This window comes from Lepisma saccharinum, chromosome 12, assembly GCF_977018435.1.
Source record: "Lepisma saccharinum chromosome 12, izLepSacc3.1, whole genome shotgun sequence".
Lineage (NCBI taxonomy): Eukaryota > Metazoa > Arthropoda > Insecta > Zygentoma > Lepismatidae > Lepisma > Lepisma saccharinum.
In genome coordinates, this window is record NC_139240.1 from 29,741,161 (window position 1) to 29,765,667 (window position 24,507).

The 24,507-nt window shown below is 36.6% G+C and overlaps 1 protein-coding gene across 1 annotated transcript in view; it reads left to right on the top strand.

The window, feature by feature from the left end:
• Positions 1-19,025, top strand: part of LOC145996417 (uncharacterized) — a 33,874-nt gene extending 14,849 nt beyond the window's left edge. Inside the window, exon 5 of the mRNA XM_083132873.1 lies at positions 18,591-19,025. Within this exon, the coding sequence (XP_082988999.1) occupies positions 18,591-18,936 (346 nt within the window). The 3' untranslated portion in view covers positions 18,937-19,025. The remainder of the gene's footprint in view (positions 1-18,590) is intronic.
• Positions 19,026-24,507: the final 5,482 nt, after the last annotated feature.

Consider the following 24,507-nt stretch of genomic DNA (forward strand, 5'->3'; position numbering starts at 1 on the left):
AATTTGAGTAACACACAATTCAAGATAACTACACATTTATTCAAATTAATCGGTGGCTTAGTTACATATTGTTGGTTTAGTTACTGAATATACTATTTCACATGGTCACACATTCGGTGGGAGCGTGCATGAGAGAGAGACAGTAGTTCCTTTCTTCAAAATGGTAATATGAAAGTTAAATCAAATTAAACTTCTTTTGGAATGATCACTTAATCAATTACCAATTTATACACTTATGCACGCACAAAGAAATAAAGATCAAACCAATAATACTTAACTGAAAACTAGACTGGGGATTGAAGACAAGGCGACTCTCTCTCTCCCATGGCTGCCGATAGACAAGAGCAGTTATCGTCCTGCACGTACTCCTCCACTCTTCCACCAATCAGCACCCTTCAATGACATCACTGTTGACGTACATTCACTGTTGCCAAGCCTTTTCTTCATAATCGCACACTTACACAAATCAAAAAACAAGATTATGTGATCGAGGGGTTATAAACTTCCCCCCCTGCGATCAAAATAAACTTACGAAAATCACATTTTTTTTTTTTATCCCTTAGAAATCGCATTGGTGTAGTTTCACAGGATTTTCCCCTTGATCAGAAGATGAAGTTTGTCTAGACATTCTCTGGGTTATATCCTGCGAAACATACAAAGAAACCAACCAATATCTGACTTCTTACATAAATTAAAACTAACATGTCTCCCTTGTTTTTTTTTGTGTTTTTTTATTTTCCATGATAACTGCAGTCATTTTATAACATTAAATATAGTTTTACACAAACATGACTTATCAATGGGTGAATTTTACAGTTTATTTACAACCTTGTGAGTTTAGTTTTGTCTTTCGACTAACTATTACATTTCATCACAATTCTTGTGATTTTTAATTCTTATGAATTTTTAATTGTTATGAATGCATTCATATATATATATTACTTAAACGTTACAGCCGATAGCTTGCCATACACAAAATGATTATGTTTACAAACAAGACAAGGACATAACAGTATTGATGAACGAAAGACGAATGATTTTCTTACAAACTAATGTTCTATCGGCAGCGTTTTCCCTTTCATTGACCTTATGGTATCTGCACTCTGGGCAGATAACGCTTGAGCAAGGTCACGTGACACCTGCGTTGAACAGAGGGATTTTGCTCGTGTTGCAGCAACACGCTAGATGGAGTGAGATAGCGAGCAATACGAAAAGGTCCCTCATAAGGAAAACTGAGGCTTTTCGTTGTGTGGTCTTTTAAGAACGAGATAACCTGCCTTTTGGCAAGCACAAGATCTCCTACTACAAAGGGAATATTGGCAAATCTTTTCTTGTAAAGCTTATTTCGCTTATCCCAATGTTTGTGCAAACAGGCTATTGCGTTTTCCCATTCCTCTTTTAATTGATCTGGAGCAAGGGAATCTTCATTTAAAGTTAATTGCCATTTTATTTCTAGTGGATCATAGAAGTTTCTGCCCGTAAATAGCAAAGCTGGACTGTTATCAATTGCTGAATTATATGAACAATTAATTGAATATTGAATTTCTTTTAACCCATCCATCCAATGATTTTGTTGCTTAGAAAATAAGGTTCTCAAAGCTCCTTTTAAAGTTTTGATATACCTTTCAGCTAAGTTACTTTGTGGATTATACGGAGAACAAGTAATATGTTTGATGCCTAAATTGAACAAAAAGGAGGTGAAATATTGAGAAACAAAATAGGAAGCGTTATCAGAAACAACTTCCATACAAATCCCCGTATCTAACAATACATTATATAAATGTTTCACAATTATTTTAGATGAAAGTTGCCTTAGTGGCTCCAAACGAACAAATTTTGACATAGCATCTACAATTAGAAGTATATATTGATAACCTGTAGATGTTGGTAGGGGGCCGACGATGTCTATATAATACTTTGACCTACTTTATTTACTATTTCAGAGGAAAGAGTATTGACTGGTCTTAAATTTCTTTCCTTAGCCTTTTGACAAACATCACAACTCTGACAAAAGGCCTTAACATCTTTGGACATCCCGTCCCACGTGAAATGACGTTGAAGACGTCTAAGAGTTTTCTGCCAATTTCTATGTGCACCACAATATATATTACTATGGAAATAATCCATTAAGTTATTTCTTAAATGTTGCGGTACGCATATTCTGTAAGGCATTCCTTTAGCTCTAGTTTTTCTATACAATACGTCCTTCATTAACTTGTACTTATAACTCGGTACTTTATTCTTACAGTTGGTAATTATCTCACTCAATTGTGAGTCTTTGGCTTGTTCGTCAGGTAATACATGAGAATATATAGGGTGAGACCACATTGACAGATTTAAACTTTGTAATTCATCTTCATCCAATTCTTCAGTATGAAAAATTTTACTGTCGATTATTCTAGATAAGATGTCTGAAGACACATTATCTTTGGCAGTAATATGTTGAATTTCGAACTTAAAGGTTGAGAGTTTTTCTAAATAGCGTGCGTATTTAGTAAATTTCTTTGAACGTCTTATCATCCAAGTCACACTTAAACAGTCCATTTGAATGATAAATGGGTGTGCTTTCAAGTAATATGAAAATTTATCGAGTGCTAACATTAAATTATATAATTCTATGTCATAAATGGTTTTAGATGTTTCATTTTCTTTTAGTCTTCTTGAGTGGAAAGAGACTGGTCTTAAGTTACCTGTCTCGTCTTCCTGTAACAGAATTGCACCATAGCCAGACAGACTGCCATCAGCTTGAACAACAAATCGTTTATTCATGTCTGGTAATTTTAACACTACATTTTCCTGAAACAACCTTTTAACGTGATCTAATGCCTTTTGTTGGCAAGCCCCCCATACAAATTTTACATTTTTTCTTTTCAACTCGTTTAAAGGACCAATTATTTCTTGGAACTGGGGTATATATCTCGAAAAATAAGTAAGGAACCCTACCAATTTCATCAATCCTCGCAGATTTTTAGGGGGATTTAATTGCTTAATTGCTTCGACTCGTTCTGGGTCCATTATTAAATTTCCATTCTTAATAATAAAGCCCAAGAATTTAATTTCTTCCTTAAGAAACTGTGACTTACTAGGAGAAATGGTAACCCCAAATTTTCTCATTCGGTCTAACACTATTTTCAAATGTTCAAGGTGAGAGGCTTTATCTTTTGAAAATATAATTAAATCGTCACAATACCAATAAAGAAAGTTTCCTTTTAGATCTCCAAAGATCATTTGCATTGCTCTAGCTAGAGCCGCTGGACCAATCGTCAATCCGAAGGGAATGGTACGAAATTGATATTGATTGTCTTGGGTAACGAAGGCTGTTACTTTACGGCTCTCTTCGTCTAACAAGATTTGATGAAAAGCCTTTTTGCAATCAAAACCCGAATAAATATTTCCTTGACTCAAAATTGATAAACTTTCTTCTAGGTTACTAGGAGGAAACCCATCAAACATTATATGTTCATTTGTCTTAGAATAATTAACAACTAAGCGTTTAGATTTGCTTTTCTGATCGACCAAGAAACAAGGTGCAGCATAACTACTATTCGATGGTTCAATTACATTTTGTTCTAACAAATCTTTAATTATAGCGTTTACTTCTTTCCTTCTGTCAGGGGACGAAGCATAGGGAGCTGTGCGAACAGGTGTTTGATCTTTCATTTTTATAGTGTATACAAAATCCTTAATTAACCCTATCTTATCAGTTATTACATCACTATAAGTTCGTTTTAACTCACCGATTCTTTGAGTGTACACATCATCGGGAGGATCGATTGAAGTTGCTAAAGCATTCATTGTTGAAGGCTGAGTAGTCTTCTTTTTCCAGCTTCTTCGGTTCCATCTCTGAAATGAAGTTTGGGGATGCGTCTGTCTTCCTGCAGTTGACTCCAACGAAGTGGACGTTTCCGGAAAGGAAATTTTCACCTGTCCCTGTAAAGAATTTTTCTGCGAAACATGAGTGGTATTAATTAAACTATCACAGTTCCACACTATAGGCAAAATGTCTGGCACGTTCTCGAAATGAACTATTCCTTGATTCATATCCAAAATTGCTTTAGTTCGTATCTGAAATTTTACACCAAGAATTGCATCTACGGGTAAATTTTCCACTACATAAAAGTTCACTGGCCAAGTTAACTTTCCTAGGCGAACTATCACAGTAACTTGCTTATTAACTTGTAACATAGAGCTGTTACCGGTCATCACTTGACAGTTTTGAGGAACAATCTTTATTGCTCTTTTAGCTTCGGGAAGTTGCAAAGTTGTACTTTTAATTAAGTTATCAGTTGATCCCGTGTCTAAACATATATTTACTGGTAAATGTTCTAAATAACCATTTACAAACACTGCTTTGATACTGTTCGTACTTACGGTATTTGAAGAAGAAAACATCACCTGAGAAGTTGAGGGCATCTGTGAACGATCCTTCGCTCGGAATTTAGAATAAGACTGGTTCCTGTATGTACTAAAAGAAGCATTTTTTTCTTTCTTAGTTCCCAGTAATTCCATTTTTCTCTTCTCTCCACCATAAAAATCTTGAGTGAGACGGCTATGTTGATGAAAAAGAGTTAGCTTCTTTTTCAACATTTTTAGTGTGGTAATCGGTTCTTGAAACATTAGCTGTCTTGAAATGTGTGGTAAAAGTCTCTCCACTAACATGCTCACGAATGTTTCTTCTAACGTTGTCACTGGCAAAATTAGTGCGGCACGTATTCTACTGTCAAGGAATTCCACTATATCCTCATTCTTATCTTGCACTCTTAATACATATTTAGTGATCAGTCTTTCGCGACTCAAAGAATTTACAAATTTATTCACGAAATTATCACAGACTTGCTCCCAAGAATAACCTTTATAAATATTTTCTAGCCATAATTTACTCATACTATCAGGCAATTTGCTCATTACAGCCAACATGATATCCCTTAGGGGATACAGCCTCTTTTCTATTATTAATTGTACATTATACAAAAATTCAAAGATACTTTCCGCTGTGACATCTTTCACAACGGGGACTACTTGTATTAATTGCAACAACGTTTGCTGTGCTAAATTTGTAGACAATTTATTTAGGGCACTCCCTGTAAAAACTGTAGGACCCAATTCCTCATCACTAGAACTGGAGCCACTGAAAGACATTAAGTTGCAAGCGGGCCGTCTATCAACCCACAACGGCTTACGAGGAAGCCTCGAACAAGTCTGCTGTACCTGACCTTCCCTTTGCTAGGTTGCCAAGTTTAAGGGAGAAGTTTGCATTTCTCTCGTTAGTGCTACGTGTTCATGTCTTGTTGAAGAAATTGGAGGAATATACACAGTTGATTCTGAATCAATTGGCAAGAGTGGATCTGGTAGTCCAGTTACATCTATAGTATCAAGAGGGTTTAATGCAAAAGCCATTTTTGACCGTAGTTCCATTTGACTGATAAAGCTTTGTTATTTCTTATCTACTCATGACCAAGAAATGGGGAAACAAAACTGAATACCTCCGTTGGCTACTAAACATGTGACTCAACACGCTTCATTTCCATATTCAGCGGAATCATTTACCCAAGTCGTAACAAGCATTGTGTCAAATTTTGAGTACTGAAAATAAAGTTTTTTTTTTTTTTTACACTATAACTGAGCATTAAGAACCATGCTCTGACTTACAACCACCTTTCGGGGCTGAACTCCTACCAGAACTGGGCCCATAAGAGGTCCCCAATACTCGGTCGAACAGTAACCAGATTTGCAGTAGTCAAAATTTGAGTAACACACAATTCAAGATAACTACACATTTATTCAAATTAATCGGTGGCTTAGTTACATATTGTTGGTTTAGTTACTGAATATACTATTTCACATGGTCACACATTCGGTGGGAGCGTGCATGAGAGAGAGACAGTAGTTCCTTTCTTCAAAATGGTAATATGAAAGTTAAATCAAATTAAACTTCTTTTGGAATGATCACTTAATCAATTACCAATTTATACACTTATGCACGCACAAAGAAATAAAGATCAAACCAATAATACTTAACTGAAAACTAGACTGGGGATTGAAGACAAGGCGACTCTCTCTCTCCCATGGCTGCCGATAGACAAGAGCAGTTATCGTCCTGCACGTACTCCTCCACTCTTCCACCAATCAGCGCCCTTCAATGACATCACTGTTGACGTACATTCACTGTTGCCAAGCCTTTTCTTCATAATCGCACACTTACACAAATCAAAAAACAAGATTATGTGATCGAGGGGTTATATACTCTAAATGTTGACTGTGAACGTTCTTTTAGTAAAACAAATCTGATAAAATTGAAGAACAGGAACCTATTTTCTACATCGACCATGAATTGGTGAATGCTTGTTACTCTGTGAATCAACAGTGACTGTACATGCATGATTTGTTGTTTTAAGTTCACTTTATACACAGAAAGGCTCATCGGGACTGGGTCTGCAGGTTAAAGCAGGATCCGAACCAATGTGCCGTGTACCTACACCAGGTATCGAAACTGGGACACCTTGTTTACAAGGTGACAACATTACCTCTACAAATCGGGAAGGCCCGCATGAATTATATAAACCAACAGGAAAAATTAATAAGTGTGTGTCAAAGACATCATTATATGATTCTAAACCTGGACCTAATTCTACAGATACAATATTCCAAGATGATCAAAAGAACTGCATCAGCTTTCATTGCTAATGTTTGGTAATTAAAATTTTTCTTTTGTGCATACGGTATTATCGTTTTCAAAAGTTGGCCATGCTGCCAGAGCCAAGCCGGGAAAATGGGTAACTCAAGTTGCCTATTATACACAATCCCGTTGTTCTCACTGTTGATTGGTGGAGCCTTCTCGCGTCACTACTTGCGCAGAGATTTGTTCTCGTTCGCCAGCTCTACAGTTAGCTGGTGCAGGGTATAAATGTTTGTAAGATGACAATAAATATTATATGTAGTGCTAAAGAAATGTCTTGAAGGTGCTTACGAATTATTATGTGAAGGACTAAAATAAAATAAAGCGAAAATTAAAAGTAATCGTGAATATGTTACTAAAACCATACTTGTATCTCACAGATACAGCACAACCGATCTTGTTACTTTTCCCTGATGCGACCGATGAGGGGTTAATCGGTATATACACTATGCTCTGGTTTTTTATGCTTAATTTTATAGATTAATTGAGACAGTGTTCAGAAAGTTACTTTTCAAAAGTAACATATGCAAAATAATCTAACACAGTTATATTTAGTGTTTTTTTATTTTATATTATCCATGGCATTTCGTTCTGGTTTCCAAGAACTTTTTCAAGCTACACTAAGATATACATACAATAACACAACTTCACATGGCTGGTCACTCTACACTTCTATTGCCTCCTAGGTAAACTGGTTTTTCCTTGCAAGTGTTATAGCTCGCTGTTTTCCCCCTCCCCTCCATGCCGTAATCTACTCTTATCGTCTTCCCTCCCCTCCTTCTTCTGGTGGCACTGACCTTCCCTTTCTCCTTTAACTCATCTGGCAAGTTGAAATCTTCCACTTTTGCGCAGAAAATGGAAAGTGGCTCAGGAAACAAGCAACTTACTTTCCACATGTTTTTTTATCAGTTCCATCCATTTAATTCCAATTTCCCCTTTGTTTTTGTTTATTTTCTCTCCCCTGTTTATGCATATGTGCTTTGTTTCTGCCACTTTTCTCTCTGTTTTATTTCCCTATTTTCCTTCATTTGTACCATCATAATCTTGTGCCCATATGTCAACATATGCTCACTCAATGCTGTTCTTGGATCTTCCTCCTTAATGTCTCTTCTATGTTCTTTAATTCTCTCGTCGATGCTTCTCCCTGTCTCTCCTATGTATTTGCTTGTACATCCACCACATTCTACTTCATATACCCCTGCTGTTGCCAATTCATCACTCGCCTTCTCTCCTTTGTATTCATTAAACCATTTCTCGATGCTCTTTGTTGGCCTGAAGGCTGCTCTTAGTCCATACTTTGCATAGATGTTTCTTATCTTTTTCCCATCTTTCTTCAGATTGGCAGACTTACATATGTCTTCTCTTCCTGTGCATCCTTATTTTCTTCTTCTTTTTCCTTATTGTTTCTCTCTTTTTCATTTCCTTCTCTGTTCTTCTTATGATGTGAATTATATCCCCTGCTTCGTATCCATTTTCCTGTGCCGCCTCTATTATCCACTTCATTTCTCTGTCATAGCTTGCTTTGTTGTTGCATAATCTCAAAATTTGTTCGCCACTACCAAGAAACTGTGTAAATATTTCTAAGGAAGTGTGTTGAAGAAGGAGTTACTCCCAGGTTTCTGAAGTGGGGATACAGACCATTGAGTGCAGCAGGACAGGAAGGGAAGGACAAGGCAATGAAGATGGTGTTGAAGAATGCTGTGAAGGAAGCATATGCCATACACAGTGAGTTGAAGTTGAATAGGTCATGCTATGAAACTTACCAGAAAGAAGCAAGCATAATTCACCCAGTATAATGGGATACAGTGAACGAGGAAGTGCAGGAACTAGTGAAGAAGGCAAATGAGGCCAAATGGAAGAGTGCAAGTAGAAAATTTTATAACCTCAAGAGAGAAAGGAATGAACATCTGTATGGGTATGAGGGATGCAGAGAAGAAGGTGATCAAGCTGCCAGTCACAAAGGAAACAAAACAGAAGAAAACATATTAAATATGAGTGGGGAAGAAATTCCGATAGAAATATATACAGTGTTTGCAAAAGGTCATAAATTTGTCATTGAAGAAGACAGAACCAACATAGTAGACATGGTAGCTAGTGGTATTAAGGGAATGTCTAAGATAGAAGACACTGATGAGAGAACGGACTTCGAGAATGAATTCATGACACAATTAGATGGAATGTTAAGAAATGAATTCAGCACAAGAGAGAAAAAGAATACATTACATGAGAATATGAAGAAAAATGTGAAGAAAACAAAAGCATGGATGAAGGAAATAAAATCGAGATCATGAAAGCAGACGAAGAGAACAAGATGGTAATAATGAAGAAAGAAGAAAATGAGACAGTGTTTCCATAAAGATGATTTTGAAAAAGTCAAAGTTGACCCACTAAATTCTATAATAAGATGAGTACATGAATCCATAGTAATGAGGAAGAGAAAGAGAGACTAAAAAAAGGGAAAAGTGGACATCCCAGTAGCATTTTGACTTCCAAAAACACACAAAGAGAATATTCCAATGAGACCCATTGTGCCAATGGACAACCATCCAGCATACAAATTAGCCAATAACAAAACTCAGGAAGAAAACAGATTTTGAAATAGAGAATTCCGAAGAAGTAACCAATATTTTGAAAACAATAGAATGGAATGAAAATGATGATCTAGTAAGTTTTGACATAAAATAATTGTACCCCAGTGTTCCAAAAGAAAATTGCTTTGGAATTCCCTCGACTAACAATATGGTACATAATAAGATGGGCAGATGTGTGCATAAGTCATAGTGTGTTTTGTTTTGGAGGAGAAGTATTTAAACAGAAGGAAGAATTAGCTATGAGGAAGCCCTTATGATGTTTGTTATCCAATATATGTATACATTGGATAGAGAAGGGAGGTGATACTGTTCAAGAGATATGTGGATGGTGTGATCTTCATGGACAAAAACAAAGAAACAACAGAAGAAATGTTTAGATTATTGAATTAAGGTCATGAAAGGATAAAGTATACAAAAGAGGAAATGGGAAAGTACTTGAAACCGGGGTGTACCATAAAAAGTTAGCTGAGAGAAAGTATATCCACAAGGAATCTGCACATGAAAGGAGAACCAAAGACAACATTTGGGAGAATTTTGTATGGAGAGCAACAATAATATGCAACACCAAAGCAAGCTATGACAGAAATGAAGTGGATAATAGAGGCTGCACGGGAAAATGGATACAAAGAAGGGGATATAATTCACATCATAAGAAGAAAATGAAAAGGAGAGAAACAATGAGGAAAAAGAAGAAGAAAATAAGGATGCACAGGAACAGAAGTATGTGAGTGTGTCATTCAGAAGAAAGATAGGGAAAAAGATGAGAAACATCTATGCAAAGTATGGATTAAGAGCAGCCTTCAGACCACCAAAGAGCATTGAGGAATGGTTTAATCAATACAAAGGAGAGAAGGAGAGTTATGAATTGGCAATGGCAGGGGCATATGAAGTAGAATGTGGTGGATGTACAAGCAAATACATAGGAGAGACAGGGAGAAGCATCAACGAGAGAATTAAAGAACATAGAAGAGACATTAAAGAGGAAGATGCAAGAGCAGCATTGAGTGAGCATATGTTGACATGCGGGCACAAGATTATGACGGTACAAATGAAGGAAAAGAGGGAATATAAAACAGGGAAAAGTGGCAGAAACAAAGCACATATGCATAAACAGGGGAGAGAAAATAAACAAAAACAAAGGGGAAATTGGAATGAAATGGGTGGAACTGATAAAAAAGCATGTGGAAAGTAAGTTGGTTAAGTTTCCTGAGCCACTTTCCATTTTTTGCACAAAAGTGGAAGATTTCAGCTTGCCAGATGAGTTAAAGGAGAAAGGGAATGTCAGTGCCACCAGAAGAAGGAGGGGAGGAAAGACAAGAAGAGTAGATTACGGGATGGAGGAGAGGGGGAGAAACAGCCAGCTATAACACTTGCAAGGAAAAACCAGTTTACCTAGGAGGAAATAAAGAGAGACAGTTATTCATTCCTTAGAAGTGTAGAGTGACCAGCCATTTGAAGTTGTGTTATTGTATGTAAAGCCCCTATCACATGGAACTGGATTTCTAGTAGGAACGCTCTAGTTGACGCTGGACTGGCTACCCATTTGCTAGTTTTCGCCTCACACGGTACTTGTTACACCGTACTTGTCGATAGTCTTTCGTTCCCATAATGGCAGCCGCGTGAGATGTAAACAACGTATCACTTCACACTTTTAAAATACGATAACTATTCAACCGAGAGGAATATCGCTTCGTATTAAATGGTTTTAGGTAGAGAAAAATGGCGCTGATAAAATACATACTTTACAACGTTTACTGTACACTTATGGAAGAATATTTTAGCTTTTTCAATTGTAAACATGCCTCTCGTGCTGTATGCACTCGGAAACCACAGACAAAAAAGGCTACTTTGCAAACTCGCAGATTATCTTCACGTGGCCAAACTTGGCTCTGATTGGCTGTTCCACAGAATCTAGTCGAAGAAGTTAGTAGCAATTAGAACATGTCCTATTTCTCAAAACGAGTCAAGCAGTCAGCCAGGCGGCCATAATTTCTACCTAGAAAGTCAGTTCATCGCCAACTAGGGCATTCCAACTAGAAATCCAGTTCCGTGTGATAGGGGCTTAACTTAGTGTAGCTTGAAAAAGTTCTGGGAAACCAGAACAAAACGTCGGAGATAAAATAAAATAAAAACCACTAAATATAACTGTGTTAGATTATTTTGGATCTATAAAAAGTGGTTATGCAAACCTTTAAGAAGAACAAAAAGTAAGAGATTTACTTGAGAAAGTAAGTGAATTTCAGTTACTGCTTCTTGAAAAGTAACTGTATATTATGGTGGGTTAAGGTACATTTTCCTGGAACTGTTGGCCAATGTATATGACTGCAGCCGTGCACCATGCTCCTATTGTTTCAGTTCATGTGTTTACCTAGATGCATCTTTTTGCCCATGCAACAGCCATTTCGTTTGGTGAAAAAGATGCATCTAGGAAAAGACATGAACTGAAACAATAGGAGATGTCCCAAGGCCATTCAGCACTGTGCGCAACAGCTGCAGTCGTCTGCATTGTGCGACAGTTCTAGGAAAGCGAACCTTTAGATGGTAGAAACAACAACACTTGAACATCGCCCAGCAATAAAATCAATTCAATCCAATCTCCAGTTAACACAGATTCTATTTTATAAGTGTAGGGCTATTGTAAATGATCTTCCCGATTTCAAAGTTTAATAACTCACGTTTATTTATTCACAATGGCATGCAACTTATGTAAAATGAAAGAAAAACTCAAAAAGTTTTTTTTTTACATACATACGTGTTATGTTCCACGTCAAAGATACTCAATATGAGTGCCTTTTGTATATCCGATAGTCAAATTCTTGCCACACTCTTCCCAACATCTCAGAGTCAATGGATGAAACTGCTGCTTGGGTGCGTACTCGAAGTTCAAATAAGTTGTTAGGTAGGGGTGGCTCAGACACTTGGTTTTTAACATAACCCCACAAAAAAAAGTCGCACGGGGTGATATCTGGCGAACGGGGAGGCCAAGGAAGCAGACCTGATCCTCACGACTAGCTCGTCCTATCCATTGATTTGGTAACTTTCTGTTGAGTTCCCTCCTGACATCCCGGTGCCAATGTGGGGGTGCCCCATCCTGCTGGAAAATAAAATTTTCCATGTCCTCTTCCAGCTGCGGGAAAAGCCATGTCTGCAACATGTGAAGGTAGGAAAGTTCGTTTACAGTGGCCTCCTTGAAGAACATAGGGCCATACACCTTGTTACAGGTAACCTCACAAAACACGTTCACCTTGGTGAAATCACGGACATGTTCTTTATAAACATGGGGATTTTCCAAATTTCAGATCGTCACATTTTGTTTGTTTACTTTCCCTGAAAGGTGGAAGGTAGCTTCATCACTGAAGACAACCAACTCAATGAAACCATCTCTTTCCATAAGGTTTTGCATAGCAATGCAGAACTCAAGTCTCTTATCCTTGTCTGTAGGTTTAAGCGCCTGTAACAATTTCAATCGGTAAGGTTGAAATTTCAGACGATTTTGCTGAATCTTCCATACTGTTGTCTGCTTCAAGTTCAATTCTCTGCTTGCACGAACCGTTGACTTTTTTGGGGCTTCTGACGAAATTCGCACGCACACACTCAACTGTTTCATCACTAACTCCTGGCCGGCCTGTTGATTTCCTCTTGCAGATACACCCACTTTCTTTAAATTGTCTGTACCACTTCCGAATTGAGTGCCCGCTTGGTGGATCTAACCCGAATGTCATCCTAAAACTTCGTTGGATACAAATAACTGACTGTTGTACATGAAATTCCAGGACACAAAATGCTCTTCTGTCTTTGTTTCCAGCCATCTTGATTTACTGTCACCCTAGCGGCGGAATGCGTAACTAAATACACTGTCCAACAAAATGGAAGTTTTTGTCTGTTAAAAGAGAAGTTGTGGGTGATTCTAATTGAATTTGATGTGCTGATTTCAAATCTAATTACAGAATTTATCCATCACCCATGAAATTTGAGTAACAGGGTACATACAAAATATCAGGTACATACAAATCTTATATAGCTTTATAGTGATACGATGCAATATTATTTACAATGGCATATCTAGAATGTCTTCGAACTTGATTTTCGGCTGTACTTTGCCTGAGGAACATTTCTTTTTAGTGTCCAGCAATAATCTGCCAACATATTTGGAGTCCATTTTCCCTGGTAGCGCCTTTCCATTTCACCAATTTCCTGGTGGAAATGTTCTCAATGTTCGTCGCTCATTGTCCCAATATTTTGCGGGAAGAAACGAGGTGGGAGTCTAAAAAGTGTATTTTCAGACACATATTACACCCCAGAGCATGATAGTTCTGAATCAAATTACTGATAAGTTCTCTGTAATTTTCTGACTTGTAGTTTCCGAGGAAATTTATGCAAACTTCCTTGAAAGATTGCCAAGCAGCCAATTCCAGCTCATTTAGGTTCTTTTCAAAATCATTATCTTTCATTAGTTTCGTGATTTGAGGGCCAACAAATATTCCCTCTTTTAGTTTCGCCTCAGTAATTTGTGGAAACCTCTCTTTGAAGAACATAAATCCATCACCCTCATGGGCCATTCCTTTTGGCGTTGCCGGAAAAAGTAACTCTAGTATCACTCTCCAACAAATGCCATCATTTTAATCACGATGCAAGCAGTTCTGCTTTACCTTTACTTAACTCTAGATTTCGAACTAAATCGTTAAGATCCTCTTGAGTTATTAAGTGAGGCTCAGCTGTTGGAACTCTCCCCACAAAATCAGGATCATTATGCAATTCGCTACATTGTTAGGAACACTTTCACTTTCTTCCGTTACACTTATGTCATCTGGTGGAGCAGGTATGGGAACTCCAGGTCCATGAGGCATCGGTCGAGTTGCTGATTCTAGTGATGGATATTCCACTGCATGCCTTGATTTCGAATTTATCCCAGATATATTTGTCAGCAAAAATAGCAGTCTGTTATATGATCCTTAGGTTCCCGCCATATCATAGGAACTCCAAAAGGCATATCACGAGATCCTCTCAAAAACGTTACACAGTTCGCACAACAGATATCAGGGGCCCATTTCTTGTTTGCGTCTATCTTATTGTCAAAGTATCAATCAAAGCTCTTCTTACACGAGGAGTAAATGTTCTCCTATTTGCTTTTAAGGTCAACTCACCACAGATATAACAAAAAATGTTCCTGTCGTTTACGCAACTTCTTGACATGATTCTGTCTTTGCTTCGAAACACTCACTGGAACTGAAGAACACTCAGGAAAAGCTTCTTTCCTCCAGACAACTTGCTACTAATATGAGTAGTAGACATAACAGTTAAATCACAGCATTGTGTTGAAAAGTTAATCGTTATCAAATTTATCAGTTGGATTGCTTAACAAGTTTAATTGTTAGTCATTCATGCAGACATCAAAGGCATAAAGTTACTAGTGTATTGTTGGAGCAAAGACATAAAAGTATTTTAAATATTGCCTACCAATCAGCTAATTATGGACTGCATGCTGGAATAATAATGCAGAATTATATTTTTATTGTTACAAAAAAATGGTGGGTGATTGACAATTTCTGACTTCATTTTCGGAATCAGCAGGTGGCAAAACATAAAGAAGTGCTGAAATTTTACTTTTAACAAAACCATTGTTGGACAGTGATATCAGCTTTGCCAAACACTAAAACTTTTTGAGTTTTTCTTTCATTTGACATAAGTTGCATAACTAACTAACTAACTAACTCTCTAGCCTTCTTAAACCAGAAGGTTCATGGCTGCAGCAACACAGGCCTTCCATCTTTCCCTATCTTGAGCAAGATCTATATACTCTTTACATCCCTACCGATTCCCCTTAGGTCCATCTCAACGTTGTCCCTCCATCTTCGTCTTGGCCTTCCTACAGGTTTCTTACCATCAGGTTTCCCAACAAGAATCCTGTAAACTCCTCTTTCCTCTCCCATTCGTGCCACATGGCCTGCCCACCTAAGTCTTCTTGATTTAATTATTCTAATAATATCTGGACATAAATACAAATTATGTAGTTCTAAATTATGTAACCTTCTCCACTCACCTGTCTCCTCATCCCTTTTAGGTCCAAAGATTTTCCTAAGGATCTTATTTTCAAATACTCTCAATTTATGTTCCTCTTTCAATGTAAGGGACCAAGTTTCACATCCATATAATACTACAGGCAAAATTACTGTTTTGTATATTTTAACTTTTAGTTTCTTAGATATTAAACGAGAAGACAAAAGTTCATGAAGAGAAAAGTAACATGCATTTCCTGAATTAATCCTACTTTGTATTTCCTCTCTAATATAATTTTCATTTGTTAATATTACTCCTAAGTATTTGAATGTGGAAACTGGTTCAAACGAGTTGTTATCAATAATTAGATTTTGATTATTACCTAACACTTGGTTTCGGCCTGTAAGCATATATTTAGTTTTCTCTTTGTTAACTTCCAAACCTATCTCTTTTCAGTTTTGAAAAATATTTTAGCATTATTCTTAATTGTATTCACATCATCCCCCAGTAAGTCTACATCATCTGCATAGGCTAACAACTGAGTCACACCATTTAGCATATTCTAAGGCAAAATTAAAGAGCATGACATAAGTTGCATGTCATTGTGAATGAATAAACATGAGTTATTAAACTCATTAAAGATCATTTACAATTGCCCTGTATAAATTGGTCATTCGATACCATTTTGACCAACCCTTGTTGCTTCAACATTTTTTAAAAATATCAATAATTTAATCACTTATATCTGTATCCGTCAAGTTCTCAAAACCAACAATGAATTTTTTTTTTGTACTTGCATTTGAATCTGGTGGTCATTTATAGTTATTCACGTGTGGTTTTAGCATTTTCAGAAGTTTATGAAAGTTGCTGTAAATTATGTTCTGTAATTCCAAATGTAATAATTCAATTGCAGTTTTCTTCAGACATAAAGGCTCTTTCTTTGTTATTACACTTTTTGCTCCCAGATTAGTAGTTTCTTTCATGCTATACTACCTCTTGAATTGATCATTTTTCATAATTTCTCACCTTTGGAACACCAAATAACCATGAACAGGAATGACAGGACGCACAAGCCTGTGTTCGATTGGTGAAATCCTCAAGTGACACGTGTTGCCTGTTGGTTTGGTGTGAATTCTCCTTAAATTTGCTCTATTTTTCCAAATAAGAAAAATATTTTGGGTTGAATTTCAACAAAATTTAGTCTATTTGAATATTTCATGAAAGACTTGTTGAATTGGGAAGTGAAGAAATTGCAAGACAAAAGATAGTCATTTAGTCATTCCTACTATATTCACTCAAAGATTCATTTCCCTGCCCTTTCCAGGCCAGTGGGAACCTAGCTATAAGCTATTTATAGAAATGTCAAATAATATGCTTATATCAACCTCCAATGGTCTTGCCTTTTGTGCTAAAGAATTCCTGAATCAAAACTTTGGCGATCAATCCATCCACCCAACCGACAACCATGACCACAACCTCTCTTATATTTGTAGCTTGTATGTCTTGCAACCCCTGGCTGTAACCACACAAAAATAAGAGGATGACTATCAAGAAACAGAATCAAGTAAATAAACCAAGGTGTTAAATGAAGAAAGCATAAATTCATGTCACCGATTTTTTAGTCTGAATGTGAGAGCATGCCACTTGACGTTTGTGAGAAACATGAGTTAATACTTCAGAAAAGTATTTGGACCTGATAGAGTAGAAGTGGAGAAGCATACATAATACTGAATTGCACAATCAGTGTGCCCATGAGCATCGGGAGGTCTTGTTGACCTCCCTGCAAAGTGTTATCGTTCATCTCAAGTTACAAGAAATCAGAAAGCTTGTCATTTTTATTGTTAATAACACAAATAAAGTTAAGTTATTCAAAGAGAATAACAATGTAAAAAAAACATTAAATTGAAAAGTGGAGTGTAAAATACATACTCTACCATTTAAACCAAGGAATAAATGGTGTAGAAACTTTCAAAATTTAAAAAAATTGAGTTTTATGTGAAAGCTCACATGTCATAAACATTGTGGCTAAAATCTTCCCTTAACTTTTCAAGCCTTTTCTTGAACGAAGTGTGTAAATATTAATAACAAAATATAATAATTATGCATTTCAGTTCACTAACTGTATGAAATGTAAAAGAAAATAATAAAAACAGTTGCACTTGATATTTACTCATCTGGTGGACCGGGTAGAAAATTCTCCCCAAGGATATAACAATATTAAATAATTATTATTATTACTTGATAATATGTTTTTTTAAAATAATAATCATAAGCATTATAATAATTATCATTATTACTATTCAAGTTTTCTCAATGGCTCATGGTGTTCATCTGTAGTCCTCGGAATTTTGGTTTTTACCCTATTTTTACCTTTGCAGGTAAATAAGAAATAACAAGTTATGTCAGAGTTTCATTAAAAAATACAAGAACTGACGAAGTTTTATAGTGCCTAAAATAACCTATTTTGCTTGTTAGAATCTATTTAAGACAATTCAATAATGGTGTGTTTGAAACATGTTTTCTGTCAATTTCCTTTCCTCCAAGTCTGTGATGTTTTTCAAAATTGTAAACAAAACAAAATTTCTGATACGACTGTTACCTGTACACAGCAATTAGAAGAGGCAGTTCCCCCTACTTTTTGCCCCCGCAGTATGGGCTCTAAATGCTAAGAGAAAGTTAACTGTCCTTGACAGTGTGCAACCTGCCAGGTTAGCTTTGCTAGTTCCACTCACACAGGGCTGTAGGAATACTGCCTGGGTAAATTTCACCTATACATACCCTCATGCATTTTTATTTCAACATGTTTTTTCCTCATTAAATTGAATTGTGTAGTACAATAAAAATAAACAAGTTTAATAATATTAGTTTAATCAATAAAGGTACTGTTATTTAAATGCCTTAAAACAATTATAATTCAGACTTACAAAGTAATTTTGCTTGTGTGTAATATTTACGAGGTACTTAGTGTGCATCCTTTCGTTACAGCAGAGAGTGTTTGTTTTAAAGTATTTTCCACCCTAATCTTTATCAATTGTGTGATACAAACAATGTTCAAACTTGATACAGTAAGTTTAACCGGTGATGTTATTATTATTATTATTATTATTATTATTATAAAACAATTAAAATTCGGACTTGAGAAGCAATTTTCCTTGTGGGTAATTTTTACCCAGCATGCGTTCTTGCATCCTAGTGGAGAGAATTCATCCTGCCACGTTAATTGACTGAATCTCACTAATAGATCATTTGTATTTAAATTTCTGTGTGTAATTTCCCTCGTAAGCATTGAATGAAGGATTGCTTCAACCAAGTTATACATTTTCCAGGAATAATGAGGAACTTACAAGCACAGGAAATGTTGAAGATGATGGAAGGAAAGAAAAGAGTTGTACAGGTAGCAAAAGGACAGAAGAAACAAAAACTTGTGACCCACTGCAAAGCATTGAGAATGAGAAGAAACGGAAGGGTAGTGATGAAGTGCTAAAACCAAAAAGGACAAACAAGAGATGGAAGGAATTGACAGGGAAATCAAGAAAACAAATTAAAGATCTAATTCCAAGAACTGACATGCATTTATTGAAGTGTTTTAGTGAACAGTTTAAAGATGTGTTGTTGGATAAGAAGAAAGTGAAAGTGAGAATAGTTTATGCTGATAAAAATAAAGTAAAATAGTAACTAAGGAAATGTGAAATTTTAATTAGGTGTGTGATTTAGAGGAATTTTGTACTATCTGAATAATAAAAATTATACTATGTTGGTTATATTCCTGTTGTTTATACCCATAGCTATGAGGGATTATGATGAGCAAACCTATGAAAACTTAACTTCATGTTATAAGAATAAAACACTTAAATAATAATAACAATAATAATATTTATATCAATCAGTCCCGCACCATGGCCGTGCTGTCTAAGTCGTCAGGCTTTGGTCTCCGACTATGGGACGTGCACAGGTTCAAGTCTCCTGGCGAAGCGTAACAATTTTTCTCCTGAGATTTCGGTCTGTGTATGGGACTGGTGGCTACTCATCATCGTGAGGAAATTGGGGAGCTACGAATGAGAAAGTCATACATTACCTCAGTACAATGAGAAATATACTATGTAAAAATACAATATTTTGAAATTGTCACCAATCAAATTGATAATATTCAGCAAACAACTTCCCCCACAATTCATGCTCCACAGCCTTATTTCGAGAGAACAAATCAGATCCTGCGTTGAAAACTTACTGTTGAAGCATTCTGGATATGATATTTGCTGAAGTGATTCAACATACAATTATCATGATCATATAAGGAATGTATGTATACATATAAAATATAAAAAAATTCTCGCAGTAAGAAGGCTTCTCATGCACTTTCCTTATCACGTGTGAATCTGATTACCCTACTTCATGCTGTTTCTTCCCATTGTGTGAATACGTCAAGTTGAATGTCTTCCATTAGTCACCATCGTGACTGAAAACAAAAAAATGTATATGCCAGTAGACATGCAATTATTAGATATACAGTGTAAATATAGTTTGGAAATACAGCTAAATATTAATTATTCACATTAAACATTTGCTTTAAAAAATATTAAGATATATGATAAATTAGACACATCATACCTTATGTAAGTGAAGAAGTATGTGTATGTGTGTGTGTGTCAAATATGAAGAAGTTAACAAAAATGCGTAATACTTACATTTTTTTTACAGACATTACAGCACAACTACACAATAAATTTGTTTTCTATTTCATAAATATTGGCCTTTGACTTCATGGTTTACCATTTACGTGACTGTATAGGTGATGGATATTTATTTTTTATGTCGCATATGAAAGATGATGATTATATATATATATATATATATATATATATTCACATTGTTATCAGGGATTCCAATTCAGCATTCATATTTATTCATATTTTCGCAGAACATGACCCCAATCTCTGGACCACAAAGACCAGATCGGTTCCTGTTTATAGTAGCAGTAATTTATAGTTTTACTTTTCAAATATATGTTGAGATCGATTTTGTGCACTCCAAGATGTTCAGATTGCTCTTCCTATTTGCCATTTATATGGTACATTTTTACTCAGATTAATCATAGGTGAAGTGAAATAATTCTTAAAGCTTTCCTGGAGGTGTATTTTCGATAGCTCTCGAAAGCTCAGAAGCCTTTCTGGAAATCATCTGACTGATATCCTGAGAAAACCTCTTTATCATAGGTAAACTGTTCGTGCTGAATAAAATGTTGACCGATATTTCCGGGTGTAGACAATCACTGACCTTGGAAATAATTCACTGTTTACAAGTAAACTCTCGGGTGGAATTCCATGAAGAGTGGGCAACTGCTCTTTTCGTCACCATTTAAATTTTTTTATAATATTGTGGTGGTTTATCAAATCTCGCTCTTAACAATGCTTGAAAATAATAAAAGTAAGAAGTGAAATTAACAATATAATCACTTTTTTTTTTTCAGTTACTGTCACTTTTGTTTACATTTTCATGAAAATATTTTTTTCTCAACCTTATGCCATATCTTGAACCAAATTGGCTGGTTGATGGCAAAGTTGAAAGCAAATGTGTGTATATGTATGTGTGTTTGCATTGGTGTAGTTTATTTACATCAAATAAGTACCTTTTGTGCCAGGTTGCCATTATTAAAAGTTCTCTTACTCAGAGCCCTCCGAAGCTTGTTCGAAGCATCGGATTGCAGTGAAACTTGGTATAGAGACTATGGACACTATGGGAAAATGAATTCTAACCAGAAAAAGGTATTTCACCAGCAGGTACAGTATGTAACTATGTAACATTCTTATTCGTACACATGGATTTTCAAAGAAAATGCTTTAATATCTCAAAGGAAATACACTCGTTTAAAATTGTTTCTTTACAATTCAATAACTAATATCATTAGGAACATAAAATCTTACCCAAATTCTGTAAAACCAATGACAATAATAAATTAAATAAAACTGAAAGAGAAACATGCCCTTTTTTGTACAACTTTTCTATTCGTACACTTAATATAAAAGAAACAAGTATATTCAGAGCAAATTGACTGACAGTTCTAATACTTTGATGCGTATCCTTTGGCTTTAATTACTGCTTGACACCTGTTCTTCATAGAATTAACCAGTTTCTGACATGTTTCAGAGCTTATTTTATTCCACTCGGCTTGCACAACAGTTTTCAACTCTTGTTTGGACTTGATGCCTGCTTTATGGACTCACCTCTTCAAAATTGCCCATAAATGCTCAATAGGATTTAAGCCTGGACTTTGTAGTGGTTTGGGTACATTCCATATTAGCCAATTCATGTTAACTCGCACCTTATGCTTACTGTCATTGTCTTGTTGGAATCTGTAGATAGGCGGCATGTACATTTTTTTGGCACTCTGCTTTACATTGTTCTTCAATATGTCCTAATAGACATATGCATCCATCATACCATCAATAAACTGGATGGTACCAACACCTTTGATGACATACAGCCCCAAATCATTAATGACCCATCACCGTGTTTAACTGTTGGAACTGTGTTAGTGTGATCATTGCCTTTATTTGATTTTCTCCAGACCCTATTTATCCCATCTGACCCGTATATATTAATCTTGGACTCGTCTGACCATATGACACTATCTCTTTATACAGTATGCGGCAAAACAAACAGTACTGAAATCACATCATTGACAATGGTTTATTGTACAACATAATGAGACATAAAAAATGATGTGAAATGAAATGCAATGAGAGTTAGAGATTTACGTCTGTACATAATGTGTTCGAAATGTCCCCCGCCACTGCGCACACATTCCTCATAGCGTGCTTGTAGATTGAGGAACATGTTAGTGAACATGGGTTACTGCAACGACACAAACAATGACCGAATCTTCTCTCGCAACTCTGGTATAGTGGACGGGGGGGGGGGGGGGGGGGCAGAAGAGCAATTGAGGTCCCCCAGTGTGCGCATTAGCTCCGTCTTGTTGCATTCATTGTTGTTGTAGCGGCAGATTTCTTGCGCGGCAAAAAGCGCGCAAATCACGCAAGAATGGCTCAATAATCAAGTGTCTGTATCGTCCCTGGTTCACAGTTTGTGGATTCACGTGTTCATCCTCCACGAAATACGGGCCCAATATTCCATGTCCCGACACTGCACACCAAATCGTAACCTGCGTACTATGCAATGATTTCTCAATGATTACATCTTAGAAAACGAGTTGTTTGTCGGTTGATGCACCCATCAAGGTGCACACAACACTGATCCAGTACGACGGAACTTCTCGATGACGGACAAGATTATTGTGTTGCTTGGAGCCACCTTGTTGAATCGTTCCACGAACCGAGTTTTCACAACCTTCACGCTCGGTCCATTCTGACGCCCAACACCGTATGAGCGGAAGTAGTGCTCGACAATAAACACCTTCTCCTCTGTTGTGAGTCCCATTCTCCTCGCGCGAACTGCACACAACGCTAGTCCACACCCAACTGGACACGCAGGCACCGCTGCTGGCTGAAACCACTTTGCACCTGCGTGCACTCTGTCCGTGACTTTCGGTACTGTTTGTTTTGCCGCATACTGTAAAATAAAGCGTTCATCATGTTTATTCAACCGTTTCTCTATTGGTTTTCTCGGCACATTCTGTGTTGAACCTTCCTCTCTAAATTTCATACTACTATATATTGAACTGTGGAGTGTGATTTATTGACTGTTTGTCCAATTTTTCTTAACGAATAACCTCTAAGGGCCAAATTTATAATAACATCCTTCAGATCGGAACTAAGTTCCTTCACCTTGCCCATTTCGAACACTCTGATACACGATAGGCCTACAACAATACCTACGCCAGCATTCCGCTTGACAGGTAGCGTGCCTGCATGTTAAAACTTGTTATGAAGTTGCAAACTACACAAAATCACCCGAGTAGTGGTGGTGCTGTATGCAAGGAAGATTGAAACCCTTGCCTGTACATATAACAATGTTGCATGAAACAGCGTGTTTTTCTCTTTTCACACAAATTATATACTCTGTTTATATACACTTTGAACATACATTTTTATTGACATTTGTTGGTGAAACCTTCATTAACATTAATTTTCAGGTACATATGAAAATTCTTATATTTACTAGTAGATATGACATTTTTCCTCGGAAAGTCTATGTGTACGAATAACAATGTTAAATACTGTAAAAATGTTTAAAAAAGTGTTATCTTGTTGTTTTCCAGCTGAGGAGTCCTTGTGTTAGGTTTTTACATACACATAATTAGTAAATGTCGAATAAAGTAAATTTAAAAATTAAGTAATTTAAGGCAGTATGGGAAGGGGAAGGTCGCTGGAATGACTGTAGTGTCCTTCACTTGTTTGAACGCTTCCTGTATCCACAAGGAGGGAAAACCACAGCCATGAAACTTGGGTTGTGCGGGATCCCGAAAAGTCTGTATCGGCATGGGCAAGAAAAATCTCTTCCCTATCCCAAACAATGGGGAAATTCAAAATTCTAATTTTTAAAAGAGGTAAATTCTCGATGTTTTCTGCATTGTAATTGGGATTTCTTGGAAATTGTTATTTTTTATTCCAAACATTCAAAAATAATCACTTAACACACTGGCGATTGGGTTCCAAAGGTGCCAAAACTGGAGGTGGAGCAAAGGCAGTATATTTTACTTCGTAGATAAGGTTTGCCATAGTGCAGGGCAAAAGTTGCGAAACGTGGGGGGGGGGGGGGAAGCAATTGCCCCCTAAACCGCCACTGACGTGATAATTATGTGCAGAATTCGAGATTTCCAGAATGTCGTGATATTTCGAACATTTCGTACTGAAAATATTCCGACATCGGTAAGTTGCGAATTTTTTCGTCCGGAACAAGGTTATTTGGATTTTGCCATGTCTCTCCCCCCCCCTTCCCCAACAAGACAGGGAGAGGTGATCGAAGGTGGACGTTCTTGCAATGTTTGGTTTTTCCTTTTTTCAAGAACCAACTTTGGAAGGTTACATTTTAAGTTTATCCTTGTTTCTGAAGAGTTTTGACTGGTCTATTTTTTTTTTTTTTTTTTTTTTGTTACGGGTTTGCAGGACAATTTTTTGGGTCGGGAATGCGTCACTTTCCCCTTAATTAAATGCAGAAAACGTAGGGAATTAACGACTTGTTAAAATGACCATTCAGTATTTTCCGACTCCTCGGGATCCAAAAAAGTCGGGAAGTCATTCCCGAAGTCGGAATGGGGACGGGAAATTTCTTTCCCAGGGCGCTATT